At 40.6% G+C, this 13,445-nt stretch overlaps 2 protein-coding genes across 16 annotated transcripts in view; one reads left to right on the top strand and one right to left on the bottom strand.

Moving 5' to 3' along the window:
* MTMR10 (myotubularin related protein 10) overlaps nt 1–4,566 on the top strand; it is a 52,989-nt gene extending 48,423 nt beyond the window's left edge. For 5 of the 10 annotated variants that reach the window (XM_003318047.7, XM_063794064.1, XM_009440710.5 and 2 more), the window contains 2 exons: nt 437–619; nt 1,435–4,566. In XM_003318047.7, the coding sequence (XP_003318095.1) occupies nt 437–619; nt 1,435–2,037 (786 nt within the window). In that variant the 3' untranslated portion in view covers nt 2,038–4,566. Of the gene's footprint in view, nt 1–436; nt 631–1,397 lie in introns of all 10 variants that reach the window. The other 5 variants (XM_054666882.2, XM_016927857.3, XM_063794065.1 and 2 more) reach the window with 3 other exon arrangements.
* The window catches only part of FAN1 (FANCD2 and FANCI associated nuclease 1), a 113,150-nt gene continuing 100,105 nt past the window's right edge, over nt 401–13,445 (bottom strand). For all 6 annotated transcript variants that reach the window (XM_063794060.1, XM_063794061.1, XM_063794062.1 and 3 more), the window contains 3 exons: nt 12,530–12,658; nt 6,548–6,688; nt 401–1,941 (listed from right to left, as the gene is read on the bottom strand). In XM_063794060.1, coding sequence (XP_063650130.1) covers nt 6,551–6,688; nt 12,530–12,658 — 267 coding nt within the window. In that variant the 3' untranslated portion in view covers nt 401–1,941; nt 6,548–6,550. The remainder of the gene's footprint in view (nt 1,942–6,547; nt 6,689–12,529; nt 12,659–13,445) is intronic.

The following is a 13,445-nucleotide window of genomic DNA, read 5'->3' as shown; positions in this document are numbered from 1 at the left end:
GGTGGCAGTGATTTCCATCCAAAGATTTTGTTAATCCACTTACCAACAGGTAACTACTTAAATGTACTGACCGTGTGCTCATAAAAGTAAAATACTGTAATTATAGAAATAAATTCAACATGTTTAAGACTTTCTAGTATCATGTTAGTGAAACTTCTCTTAATAACATTCTTATTGCCCAAAGGGCACGGCTTCCTTGGGGTCCTAAGGCAGAGGGCACCTGAGAAGCACACTCCTTGTTCATGGGGACTATGGGGCTTCTCTGAGCTCAAAGGCCAGGAGCGTCTCCTCTCTTGAAGTGAAAGTGCCACTCTGGTGGGTTTTGAGGGCTGCAGTACAGAACATTTAACCTGTATAATGATGAGTGGCTGATCCGAAAAAAGGCATTCATGAGAAAATCTTTAGTTTTGCAAATATTTATTTATTTATTTTGCAGGAATTTGCTATAAGCAAAAATATCCAATTGGGTGATGAGAAGGGCTTAAAATTCCCCTCTGTTTGGGACTGGTCTCTCCAGTTTACAGCAAAGGATCGCACCCTTTTCCATAACCCCTTCTACATTGGAAAGAGCACACCTTGTATACAGAATGGCTCCGTGAAGTCTTTTAAACGGACAAAGGTAAATCACAGGTAACAAAACGTGATGTTGGCTCACACGTAATCAAACACCTCTTTTTCAGAACAGAGAGCGTTAAAAGTAAAGGCACTTCCAAGAGTAACACTGCTAATGCGGGTTTCTGAGGGGTCATTCCCTTTTTAACTCAAATGACTGTATCCCAACTTTCTTCCTGGTGTCTGAGGCCCACAAAGTCTCAGTACCTGAGAGTGGGCAGATTGCAGCTTTGAGCCCGCAAGCCTGATTTACTAAAGCCCCATTTATCCATTTCTTGATGATTCAAGCCACCACTGTGGCAGGGAATGCCGCCTGGCTGTGATGTAGTCATGGCCTCCTGACTGCTATATTCTTGTCCTAATAACATTCATTGTTTGCCTTTTTAATAATTCCCAAATAAATTCTTGGGATTTTTTTTTGGTAGAAAATTTGCAGAGTACTGAAAGGTATAGAACAAAGAATCAGACATTTGGCCTCCTGACTGCCTCTATTCAGTTTGCCATTGTTCTTGATAGAATCGGCCAGGTCTAGGGTTTTTTCTAGCCCGTCTTAGAACTTATCCTTAAGCAAATTAGTGGACAGGAGGTACTCTCATCCCGCCCCCATTCAGGCTGATAGTAACAGCCTAGGTAGAGTCAACACATAAAGTGTAATTCCAGGGGAGAAGGATTAGAATAAGGACACAAAGGAAGGGAGGAAAATGTTCTTTGAGGCTGAAATGCCATTAATTTTTCATAGTATTGAGTTTATATTTGCCATTGCATCCTTCAATCTTTCTAAAAAGGGAATCCCCGGAACATAATAAAATCTGTTCTGTATAGAAAAGCTACAGCTCCACACTAAGAGGAATGCCGTCTGCCTTAAAGAATGGAATCATCAGTGACCAAGAATTACTTCCAAGGAGAAATTCATTGATATTAAAACCAAAACCAGATCCAGCTCAGCAAACCGACAGCCAGAACAGTGATACGGAGCAGTATTTTAGAGAATGGTTTTCCAAACCCGCCAACCTGCACGGTGTTATTCTGCCACGTGTCTCTGGAACACACATAAAACTGTGGAAACTGTGCTACTTCCGCTGGGTTCCTGAGGCCCAGATCAGCCTGGGTGGCTCCATCACAGCCTTTCACAAGCTCTCCCTCCTGGCTGATGAAGTCGACGTGCTGAGCAGGATGCTGCGGCAACAGCGCAGTGGCCCCCTGGAGGCCTGCTATGGGGAGCTGGGCCAGAGCAGGATGTACTTCAACGCCAGCGGCCCTCACCACACCGACACCTCGAGGACACCGGAGTTTCTCTCCTCCTCATTTCCATTTTCTCCTGTAGGGAATCTGTGCAGACGAAGCATTTTAGGAACACCATTAAGCAAATTTTTAAGTGGGGCCAAAATATGGTTGTCTACTGAGACATTAGCAAATGAAGACTAAAATAGGGTGTTTTCTGAGCATTTTGAGGGAAGCTGTCAACTTTTTTCCTCTGAATTAAAATTGCTAACCTAGGCGTTTGAATCTCTAATAACTTTATATGTAAGAAGAATAGTTGGAATTTGCACTAATATTTAAAAACATGTTGAATCATGCTTCTTCCACACTTATTTTAAGAGCGATGTAAATTTTGTTCCTGTCCTCTTTCTGTCATTACAGGTCTGGCTCTTGTAACCGTGATCAAACTGTTCATGTTGTCTGCTACATTTTTGTCTCCATCCATTTTTCCTACCACCTCCTGAAGGCTATCTGATAGTCACATTAGCAGCCCCAGGCAGCAGACAACAGGAAAGTTAGGAAATTTGTGTTTCGTGTCATTTTTAGGAGCATCTGATAAAACCTCCAGCAGGTTTTAGGAAGTATTCATGTATTTTTCTGGTTACTTTCTGTCATCTCTAATTGAACTCCCCTGATGAAGGTTCAGTGTTCTGGGGCCAGAATTTATGATTTTAGATCACCTTCTTTGCAACCTTAGATCACTGTGTTTTGAAATCATGAGTTTGCTTTTAACTTCATAGGGTTAACTTTAAAATGATATGCACTGTTAATTTTAAAGCATTTGCTGCAGATAATTAAACTTAGAAGTGCCTTTGACTTTAAGATACAAATATTACAGAAGAAAATATAATAATTTCACTTTTTAAAATTGGGGTGGGAAAATCCCACTGCATATTTGAAATAGGCTTTTCATACTAAGCTTCATAGCCAGGAGTCCCCAAAGTCTTATTCCTCTGAAAGCCACTGGGGAGTGGCCTGTGGGGTGCTGATTCCACAGAGGTGCATGCTGTAGACAGGAGAGTGCCATCTATGCCAAAACCCGCCCTCAAAAACAAGGCTTGCTGGGAGGCGTGCTGGGCTTGGCCGTCAGTATTTCCAGTGTGGTAAACTATTGCTGGCACTTCCCCCTGGAAATAACTAATGAGGTTACGAGTTGGGCACCTGCACAGATGTCCTTCTCTCATAGTTCCTAATGCTTAGGAATAGAGGAGAAATAAAAAATGGATTCTCTCAAAGCACTGCCATTTGAATAGCAACAGAAGTGCTCCCCCAGCCCCCAACTTTGGACAGCAAAGTTGAGGAGAATGAGCAGACACAGTTGTTTGCTTGATCTGAATCTCTCCTCTTAAGTAAAGTATTTCCAAACTGTGTGACAAGAGCCTACCTACCACTGTAGAGGTCAAAGCTGAAGCTTCTTACAGCAGTGAAACGGGGCACCACCTCCCCCACACTCCTCATTCCCCGCTTAAAACATGGATACTTTCAAATTTGACTGTTTCTTAAACTGCCATCCTAAGATACGGAAAATTTTTATAGTAAAGTGTCTAGTTAGCTTATTTCCTTTTCTAAAACAAGTGTTTTCAAGATAACTGTATTTTACCTTTATATGTACTGAATAGCTGTTTCTTTTTGAATTATTTGCCTTTTAAAATTTGATAATGTCTCTGGATATAACAGGACAGGAGTTCTTAAAAAATATCTTAAGAAATTCACTTTATGGGTAAACCCAAGGTTTTTGCCAACTTGTTGCCTAGAAAATAAGGGCTAGTTTCAGTTTATACAAATAGAATTATTAAACATTTTACAGTCCTTGATTAGAAACCAGACCCAATCTCCTTATAACACCACAGCGTATCCTACCTTTGACAGTGTAATCACAATTCTCCCTTTTTCATTTAGCTGCTTTTTTATTATTACTAAATGTTTTGGATTGAGCATTTTTCCCTCTGTAATTTTCTTCCCTCACGTTTATTTTATTTTAACTCTTGTAGTATTTTATTGTTGTTAATTTACAAGTTTAAAAATATTAGGTACTATTAATAATGGTTAAAAATAGAAAAATGCATATTTTTGTATGATCAATCAAATGTAAAATACTTTTATTTTTGCTGGACAGTTGTTATATCATGATTATTGTGCCACAGTTTATTGTGCATAATATGAAAAACAACTATGACAGCCTTCAGTCGGGCCAGGGTAAAGCTCCTTATACCACCTCTGCCGTCAGAGGGATATGTGGTGACAGCAGTGGTGTGGCTGCACAGGGCGCACTAGAGAGAGCTCAGCACCCCTGCTGCCCGCCAGCAGAGCCCGTGCTGAGGGAACGCCGCACAGATGCTGATGCGCTGGGTGAAATTTCTAGTATTGAACGTAAAGGTGTACAGTGTCTTGCTGTTATTTTATGATGGAAACTGATTTTGAAACCAAAAATAGCTAACTAACTTTATTTAAGGAGAGGATATTAATTTGTACTAACAGAGGGTGAAAGCTGTTCACATTTGTCAACAAAATCTGCTTGCTGCAGTAGTAACCTCAAGTGGTTAAAACTTGATTTCCCAAGAAAACTAAAACCTTTGTGCCTAAAATTGATGACTTGAGTTCAAGTGGGATGAGCAAGATGTGTTATCTTGTTGTTCAACAGTATTGAGTGTGAAGGAAATTTTGATGGCTTAATAAAATTCCACAGCGACTGTTTGTTGTTGTCAGTATGAAATCATCTACTGGAACACAGTGATTGATAGAAGAGGTGAAGGCATCTTCTCCCACCCATACTTCTGTGTCATCCATGGGATGTTTCTGCTTGCCCTCTAAAGCCAGGTAGTGATCAGTAACTTTTTTTAACAGCAATTCGGAAGTGGCTAAAGTTAAGGCCATGTGGATATTGATAGATCATGCCCTAACTGGTCCTTCCATTCAATAAATAAATATAAAAACTGGGGAGTAATATTCCCCCAAGAAGGCTTCAAAGAAGTCGAGAGACAGACTGGGGTTCCAGTCCCTGACTCCCGGGCCTGGCGCATGGATAAATCACCTTTCTACCACACCCCCTTGCCCAGCCTGAGACCTTCCCACAATGGTGATGAGCAGCCGATTTGACTGTACTGTCAACAGAGAAAATACCCCTATCTAGTTATTAGGGATGGTCCCAGGGAGATGGACAATGAAGGACAACTGCCTCTGATAAAGACTTCATTCCTTTCATGATCCGGGCCCAATCAGTAGAACAAGCATTTACATGTTATAAATCAACACAACTTCATGAGAATGTTTTGATTCCTAAAGAAATTGGAATTTCAACTGTTTCAGCCCTTCTTAGATAATCATAAAACAAAGTTTAACAGCTAAATGTGTATAGGGCAGTAAAGAAAAACTTAATTCAAGAATCTCGGTTTCCCATATATAATTACTTGAAGGAAACATTGGTTATGCTACTTTTTTAATTTTTTTTTTTTTTTTTTGAGACAGAGTCTCGCTCTGTCTCCCAGGCTGGAGTGCAGCGGTGCAATCTCGGCTCACTGCAAGCTCCACCTCCTGGGTTCACGCCATCCTCCTGCCTCAGCCTCCCGAGTAGCTGGGACCACAGGCGTGTGCCACCAAGCCCAGCCAATTTTTTGTATTTTTAGTAGAGATGGGTTTCACCATGTTGGCCAGGATGGTCTCGATCTCTTGACCTCATGATGCGCCTGCCTCGCTCAGCCTCCCAAAGTGCTGGGATTACAGGCATGAGCCACTGTGCCCAGCCGCTACTTTTTTATAAAAAAACCTAACGATGAATCATCACTTGTTTTTGAGTTTTCCAGCTTCTTGCACATCTAATCATATAGATGCATCCAGCTCCAATAATGGTCAACAAAATTTTTCTCTTTTAAAAAAGTTCATTATGAGCTGGGTACAGTGGCTCAATGCCTGTAATCCCCAGCACTTTGGGAGGCCAAGGCGAGTAGGTCAGTTGAGGTCAGAAGTTCCAGACCAACCTGGCCAACCAACATGGTGAAACCCCGTCTCTACTAAAAATACAAAATTTAGCCAGGCATGGTGGCGCACACCTGTAGTCCCAGCTACTGGGGAGCCTGAGGCAGGAGAATCACTTGAACCTAGCAGGCGGAGGTTGCAGTGAGCCAAGATCACACCACTGCACTCCAGCCTGGGTGACAGAGCAAGACTCTGTCTCAAAAAAAAAAAAAAAAAAGGCCGGGCGCGGTGGCTCACGCCTGTAATCCCAGCACTTTGGGAGGCCGAGGCGGGCGGATCACGAGGTCAGGAGATCGAGACCATCCTGGCTAACACGGTGAAACCCCGTCTCTACTAAAAATACAAAAAATTAGCCGGGCGTGGTAGCGGGCGCCTGTAGTCCCAGCTACTCGGGAGGCTGAGGCAGGAGAATGGCGTGAACCCAGGAGGCGGAGCTTGCAGTGAGCCGAGATCGCGCCACTGCACTCCAGCCTGGGCGACAGAGCGAGACTCCGTCTCAAAAAAAAAAAAAAAAAAAAAGTTTATTACCCACTGTGGGGAATCAATGAGTGTATTCAAGCAAACACTGTTTTGTGATATGCAGACACTGTACAATGACAAGTGAAACTATCAGGTTTATAATGCACGATAACAAAATTAAAACATGTTTTATACTCTTGAAAATCTTACATTAATGTATGACCAAATATCCCCAATTCCATACCTTTTAGCTAAGGCTTTGGCTCTTAGCTCCAACTGCAACCACATGGCAGACTTCTACTTCAGCCCCCAGCTTCTGCAGTTCAGCCAGCCAGATCATCTGCTTATGTGAAAGACGATCATTGGGGCCTTTAACTTCCACCAGCTGGAAAAGAAATTTTTAAAAGTTGTTATTAGTATCTTACTGAATGAAAAGCCATTCAAGTAAGTTGTAGTTGTCACTGACAACTATTTAAATGGCTCTTCTGCTCTCTCACTGTATTTGTAAGTGTAACACAAATATACGGATGGTCCTTCACTTAAAATGGTTCACCTTAGGATTTTTTGACTTAAAAATGGTGCAAAAGTGATATACATTCAAAAGAAACCATACTCTGAGTGTTGATCTTTTCCCAGTATGATACTCCATGCTGGGCAGCAGCAGTGAGCCACAGCTCCCAGTCAGCCACACGATCATGAGGATAACCAGTACTCTACGGTTTGCAGTGAACTACATGATCTGCCCAACTGTAGGCTAATGCACGCATTCTGAGCACATTTAAGGTAGGCTAAGCTAAGCTATGAGGTTTGGTGGGATAAATATGTTAAATGCATTTTCAACTTACAATATTTTCAGTTGATGTGTAGGATTTATCAGGACATAAGGCCATCATAAGTTGAGAAGCGTCTGTATGTAGCTAAGAAATTTATTCAGAAATTCTTCTATTCTGTAGAAACTAGACAGTTCTTCACAGAGGATGAGTAAACTGATTCTTAGTATAGCAAATGAAAAATTGTTTTACAGCATGCACTGGATTTTACTTCCTTGCTTAAAACCCTCCGATTACTCTGTTACATTTTCAATTAAATCTAACCTTCTTGCCATGACCAGTCTCTTCCCTACCCCAAGGCCCTCACTTCCACTTGCTACTTGCTGTTCCCGCTGCCTGGGACATTTCTCCCTGTTCTTGACATGCCTGACTTCTTACCTTTCAATGCTCAGCTTAAACTGATCTGGAGAGGTCACAGCTCTAAGTATATCCTCCCTATGCACTTCTTTCATGGCATTCATAAGATAAAAATATATACTACATGTCATCTTCATGAAGGCAAGAATTGTGTGTTTTGTTCACTACACATCACTAGACTTGAAGACACAGCAATAAAAACTATTCTAGGTAAAATATAGAAAAAAATTGTTTAAATACAGCATTTAACAGCCTAAGGGACATTTAATTAGAGTCCCCAAAGGAACGAGAAAAAAAATACTTAAAGAAAAAATGGCCAAAAATTTTCCAAATTTGATGAAAACAATAAACCCAAAGATTGAAGAAAATCAATGAATCCCAAGCACACAAATGTAACGGCACCCTAGGAAATATCACAACTGTATAATCAGGGGATATAGTCAAAGCAGCCAGAATTTTTAAAGCCAGAGGAAAAAAAAAGATTCTTTGATTGGAAACCATGCTAGTTAGAAGACAGTAGACTAATATTTTTAAAGTATTTAAAAATAACTGTTAACATAAAATTCATTGCACGGAGAAAATATCTTTCAAAAACAAAGGTGAAATAAAGGCTAAGACATACAAAACCTAAATACAGCCATCCCTCAGTATCCATGGGGGACTGGTTCAAGGACCCCCTCTGTTACCAAAATCCATGGATGCTCAAGTCCCTGATATAAAATGGCATCGCATCTGCATATTCTATGCACATCTTCTCATATACTTTAAATCATCTCTACTTACAATACCTAATATAAATGCTATGAAAATAGTTGTTATGCTGTATTTTTATTTGATTTGTTTATTGTTGTAGTTACTTTTTATTGTTTTTCTTTTTTCCAAATACTTTCAGTCCATGGTTGCATCTACAGAAGCAGAAACCATGGCTACAGAGGGCTAACTACTGTAATTCATTACTAGCAGAACTTCCAGACGTGGAAATTTTTTCTTTTTCTTTTTCTTTTTTTTTTTTTTGAGACAAGGTCTCACTCTGTTGCCCAGGCTGGTATACAGTGGTATGATCTCAGCACACTGCAGCCTTGACCTCCCAGGCTCAAGCAGTTCTCTCACCTCAGCCTCCCAAGCAGCTGGGACTACAAGTGCACACCACCACACCCAGCTAATTTGTTTATCGTTTTGTAGAGATGAGGTCTCACTGTGTTTGCCCAAGCTGGTCTCCAACTCCTGAGCCCAAGCAATCCGCCCACCTCAGCCTCCCAAAGTGCTGGAATTACAGGCGTGAAAGGAAATTCTTCAAGCAGGAGAATGAGACTACACAGAAACCTGGATCTATACAAAAGAATAGCAAGCACTGGAAATGCTATGTACATGAGTAAATATAGACTCATTAATCAACTGTAGAAAGCAAAAATAATACGTTATAGAACGTATAACACATAGAAGTAAAATATATGAAAACACCACAAAGGCTGGAAGGGAAGATATCTATTATTGAAAGGTTCTTTTTACTCTAAAGTGTGTATCACCTGAAGGTGGATAAGTTTAAGATATATAATATACTAACGCAACCACTTAAACACAATGAACAGTTACAGCTAACAAGCCAGCAAAGCTATCAAATGCAATCTTTAAAAATAAGACAGGGCCAGGCACTGTGGCTCATGCCTGCAATCCCAACACTAAGAGACCACGGCAGGTGAACTGCTTGAGCCTGGGGGTTTAAGACCAGCCTGGGCAACATGGTGGAACCCCACCTCTACAAAAAATAAAAAAAATCAGCTGGGCATGATGGTGCATGCCTATAGTTCTGGCTACTCAACAGGCTGAGGCAGAAGAATTGCTTGAGCCTGGGAGATCAAGGCTGCAGCGATCCAGGATCGCTCTGCCACTACACTCCAGCCTAGATGACAGTGAGAGTCTGTCTCAAAAAACAAAAAACAAAAAGAAAAGAAATACCACAATTATAATCAGAGATATCAATATTCTCTCAATAATTTATAGAACAAGTAAATAAGAAATCAGTAAGGACACAGACAACTTAAACTAACACTATCAACCAACTTGACCTAATTGACATTTAAAAATACTGCCCACAACAAATGCTAAACACACATTCTTTTCAAGTAAAAACAGAATATTCACCAGGGAAAACCATATTCTGGACCATAAAACAAGTCTCAACAAATTTAGTGGGATTCAAATCATACAAAATATGTCCTCTGAATACAATGGAGTTAAATTACAAATCAATAGCAGAAAGATACCTGAAAATCTCTCAAGTGTTTGGAAATGTAAATGACTCACTTCTAAATAAGCCAAGGATCAAAGAAGAGTCAAAAGGGAAATCAGAAAGTATTGTGAACTGAATGAAAATGAAAACAACTACTAAATTTGTGAGGTTCAGATAAAGCAGCACTGAGAAGGAAATTTGGAGCACTACCTAACTCTATTAGAAAAGAAGTTCTCAAAGCAATCACCATAGCTTCCACCTTGAGAAACTAGGAAATAAAAAAAACAAATGAAACCAAAAGCTGATTCTTTGAGAAAATCAGTAAATTGATAAACCTCCTGCCAGACTCATCAGGGAAAAAAGAGAAAAGATACAAATTACCAATATCAAGAATAAGAGCATGACAGAGATAAAGATTCTACAGATATTAAAATACAGTAAGAAACAAATACATGGCCGTGTGCGGTGGCTCACACCTGTAATCCCAGCACTTTGGGAGGCCAAGGTGGGCAGATCACCTGAAGCCAGGAGTTCAAGACCAGCCTGGCCAACATGGCAAAACCTCATCTCTACTAAAAATAGAAAAAAAAAAAAAAATTATCCAGGCATGGTGGTGCACAGCTGTAATCCCAGCTACTAGGGAGGCTGAGGCACGAGAATCACTTGAACCCAGGAGGCGGAAGTTGCAGTGAGCTAACTCACGCTACTACACTCCAGTCTGGGCGACAGAGCGAGACTCCATCTCAAAAAAAAAAAAAAAAAAAAAAAAAAGAAATATAAACAACTTTAAGACAATACTTAAATGAAATGGACAAATTCCTTGAAAGACACAAACTACCAAAGCGCAATCAAGAAGAAACAGATAATATGAACAGCCTTATGTTGTTTAAAAATAAATTTAATTTATAGCTTTAAATTTTCCTCCCCGCAAAATCTCCAGGCCCATACTGCTTCACTGGGGAATTCTATCAAATGTTTAGGGAATAATACTAATTCTACACCAACTATTCCATCCCACTCTGATGCTGGTATGACTCTGAAACCAAAACCCAACAAAGAGATAATAAGAAAAGAAAAGTACAGCTCAATATCCTTCATGAACATATATGCAAAAATTCTTAATATTTTACAAAATCAACTCCCATTTTTGCTGATCAAAATAATGCTGTTAAGATACCAATTCCTCTCAGATTGGTCTACAGATTCAAAGGAATTCCAATTAAAATCTCAGCTGGCTTTTTTTTTTTTTTTTTTTTTGAGATGGAGTCTCGCTCTGTTGCCCAGGCTGGAGTGCAGTGGCGCAATCTCAGCTCACTGCAAGCTCCACCTCCTGAGTTCAAGCGATTCTCCTGCCTCAGCCTCCCAAGTAGCTGGGACTACAGGCGCCCGCCACCACACCCAGCTAATTTTTTGTATTTTTAGTAGAGACGGGGTTTCACCATGTTAGCCAGGATGGTCTCAATCTCCTGACCTCGTGATCCACCCACCTCTGTCTCCCGAAGTGCTGGGATTACAGGTGTGAGCCACTGCACCCGGCCTCAGCTGGCTTTTTTTTTTTTCTTGGAAACTTAAAATTTGATGTTATAATTCAAATAAAAATGCAAAAGAGCCAAAACAACTTTGAAAAACAAGTCATTATAGGACTTACACTACCTGACTCCAAGATTTATCTAAAGCTACAATAATCAAGAAATACAGACAAACAGATCAATGGAACCGAAGAGTATCCAGAAACAGACCCACATATATATGGGTTACTGATTTTTGACAAAGATACAGAGGGAATTCAGTGGAGGAAGCATGGTCTTCTTGACACATGGAGCTGGAACAAGTGGATATCCACACACCACAAATGAATTCCAGTGCATGCCCCACACTGTATACAAATGGCGTCTCAAATGATCATAAAACTGAATGTAAAACCTAAAACTATAACACTTCTAGAAGAAAACAAAGGAGAAACTCTTTGTGACCTTGGATTAGGCAAGTATTTCTGACATGTGACACCAAAAGCATGATCCACTAGAGAACAAATAAGTTGGATTTTGTCGAACTTTGAAACCTCTGCTCTTCAAAAGACACTATTAAGAAAATGAAAAGACAAGCCATAGACTGGGATGAAATGTCACTGATAAAGGACTTGTATCCAAGATATATAATTTTTTAATCTCAAAACTCAATAATGAGAAAACAAATCACCAGTGATGGGCAGCAGGGCTGGGCTAGTGGACAGCGTTCAAGGAAGTGTTCACTCTCTGAGCTTTTTAAAAAATTTTTTGTGGGTACATAGTAGATGTATATATTTATGGGGTACATGAGATGTTTTGATACAGGCATGCAATGTGAACTAAGCACATCAAGGGGAATGGGGTATCTGTCCCCTCAAGCATTTATCCTTTGAGTTACAAACCATTATACTCTTTAAGTCATTTTAAAATGTACAATTATCGGTAAGCTTCTAAAATAGCTCCTGGTGTCCACACCCGTTGTGACCCCCTCCCTTTGAGTGTCAGCTGGACTAGAGACTCGTTCCTAACCACAGAATACAGCAGGAGTGATGGAACATCACGTCCACATCAAGTCATAAGAGATGGAGCTCTGTCTTGCTCACACCCTGGGGCTCCTCTCACCCGCCTGCTCTGATGAAGCCAGTCGCAGGGGACAGGCCCACAGGAACCCAGGCCCTCGGCCCAAAAGCTCTCAAGGAATTCAATCTTGCCAACAGCCACTCAAGAAATGCCTACTTGTGGCCTCTGATTCAGTTGCTAATAAGGTTACCAACAGGACTTTCCATTCTGCCTCAACTGACCTTAAAGTGACGGCTCTGGGAGTTCCACACCACCAGGTCGGGGAGGCCCCCTCGACAGTGTCGAAAGTCAGCAGCCAGGTGCCTGCACACACCACTGAGCACAGGGCCCCCCAGGCAGGAGACAAGATCCTGAACACAAAACACAGGACAGTTAGCCACTTCCCTCGTGACAGAGAATGGAAATAGGCTCCAGGGATCACGAGACGGAGAAAAGCTCAGTGTATATGTAATTCAGTGCACATGGACCCCAGGCCCACCATGCGCTGTTCTGCTGCTTGTACCAGAGCTGCAGAGCCATGGCTGGAATCCCACTGGCAAGTGGTGGGAGACTGGTCCTCCTGTGGTCAGTTTCCAGGCTTCCGCCAGCGTGGCCATGCTGGGGAGCGCTGAGGAAGACGGATGTGGAGGATGCACTCAGGAACACGACAGCATGGCCTCATAGAGGGCAGCAGTTGAAGGAACACAGAAGGTATCCTCCCTGCCTCAGCCACAGGGCAAGCAAAAGAAAGCTGTCAACTCAGGCGTGGCAAAGGCACAGCTGGGGCTTTTCTAACACCCTAGTATGTTTCCATCACTAACAGTGGCATTGGGGCCAGGAGGATAGGGTATTCTCATATATATATATTACATATAATATCTTATATATAGTATATATTATATATTATATATAGTACATAATATATATTATGTATTGTATATATATTATGTATTGTATATATTATATATTATGTATTGTATATAATATATATTGTATATAATATATTATATATTATGTATTGTATATATTATATATTATGTATTGTATATAATATATATTATGTATTGTATGAGAATATATATATTCTCATTATATATAATATATAATATAATATAATATATTATATATAATGTTATATATTATATATTATATAATATA

The sequence above is a fragment of the Pan troglodytes genome, chromosome 16, assembly GCF_028858775.2.
Source record: "Pan troglodytes isolate AG18354 chromosome 16, NHGRI_mPanTro3-v2.0_pri, whole genome shotgun sequence".
NCBI classification, from domain to species: Eukaryota; Metazoa; Chordata; class Mammalia; order Primates; family Hominidae; genus Pan; species Pan troglodytes.
This window is presented reverse-complemented; position numbering and strand designations above follow the sequence as displayed.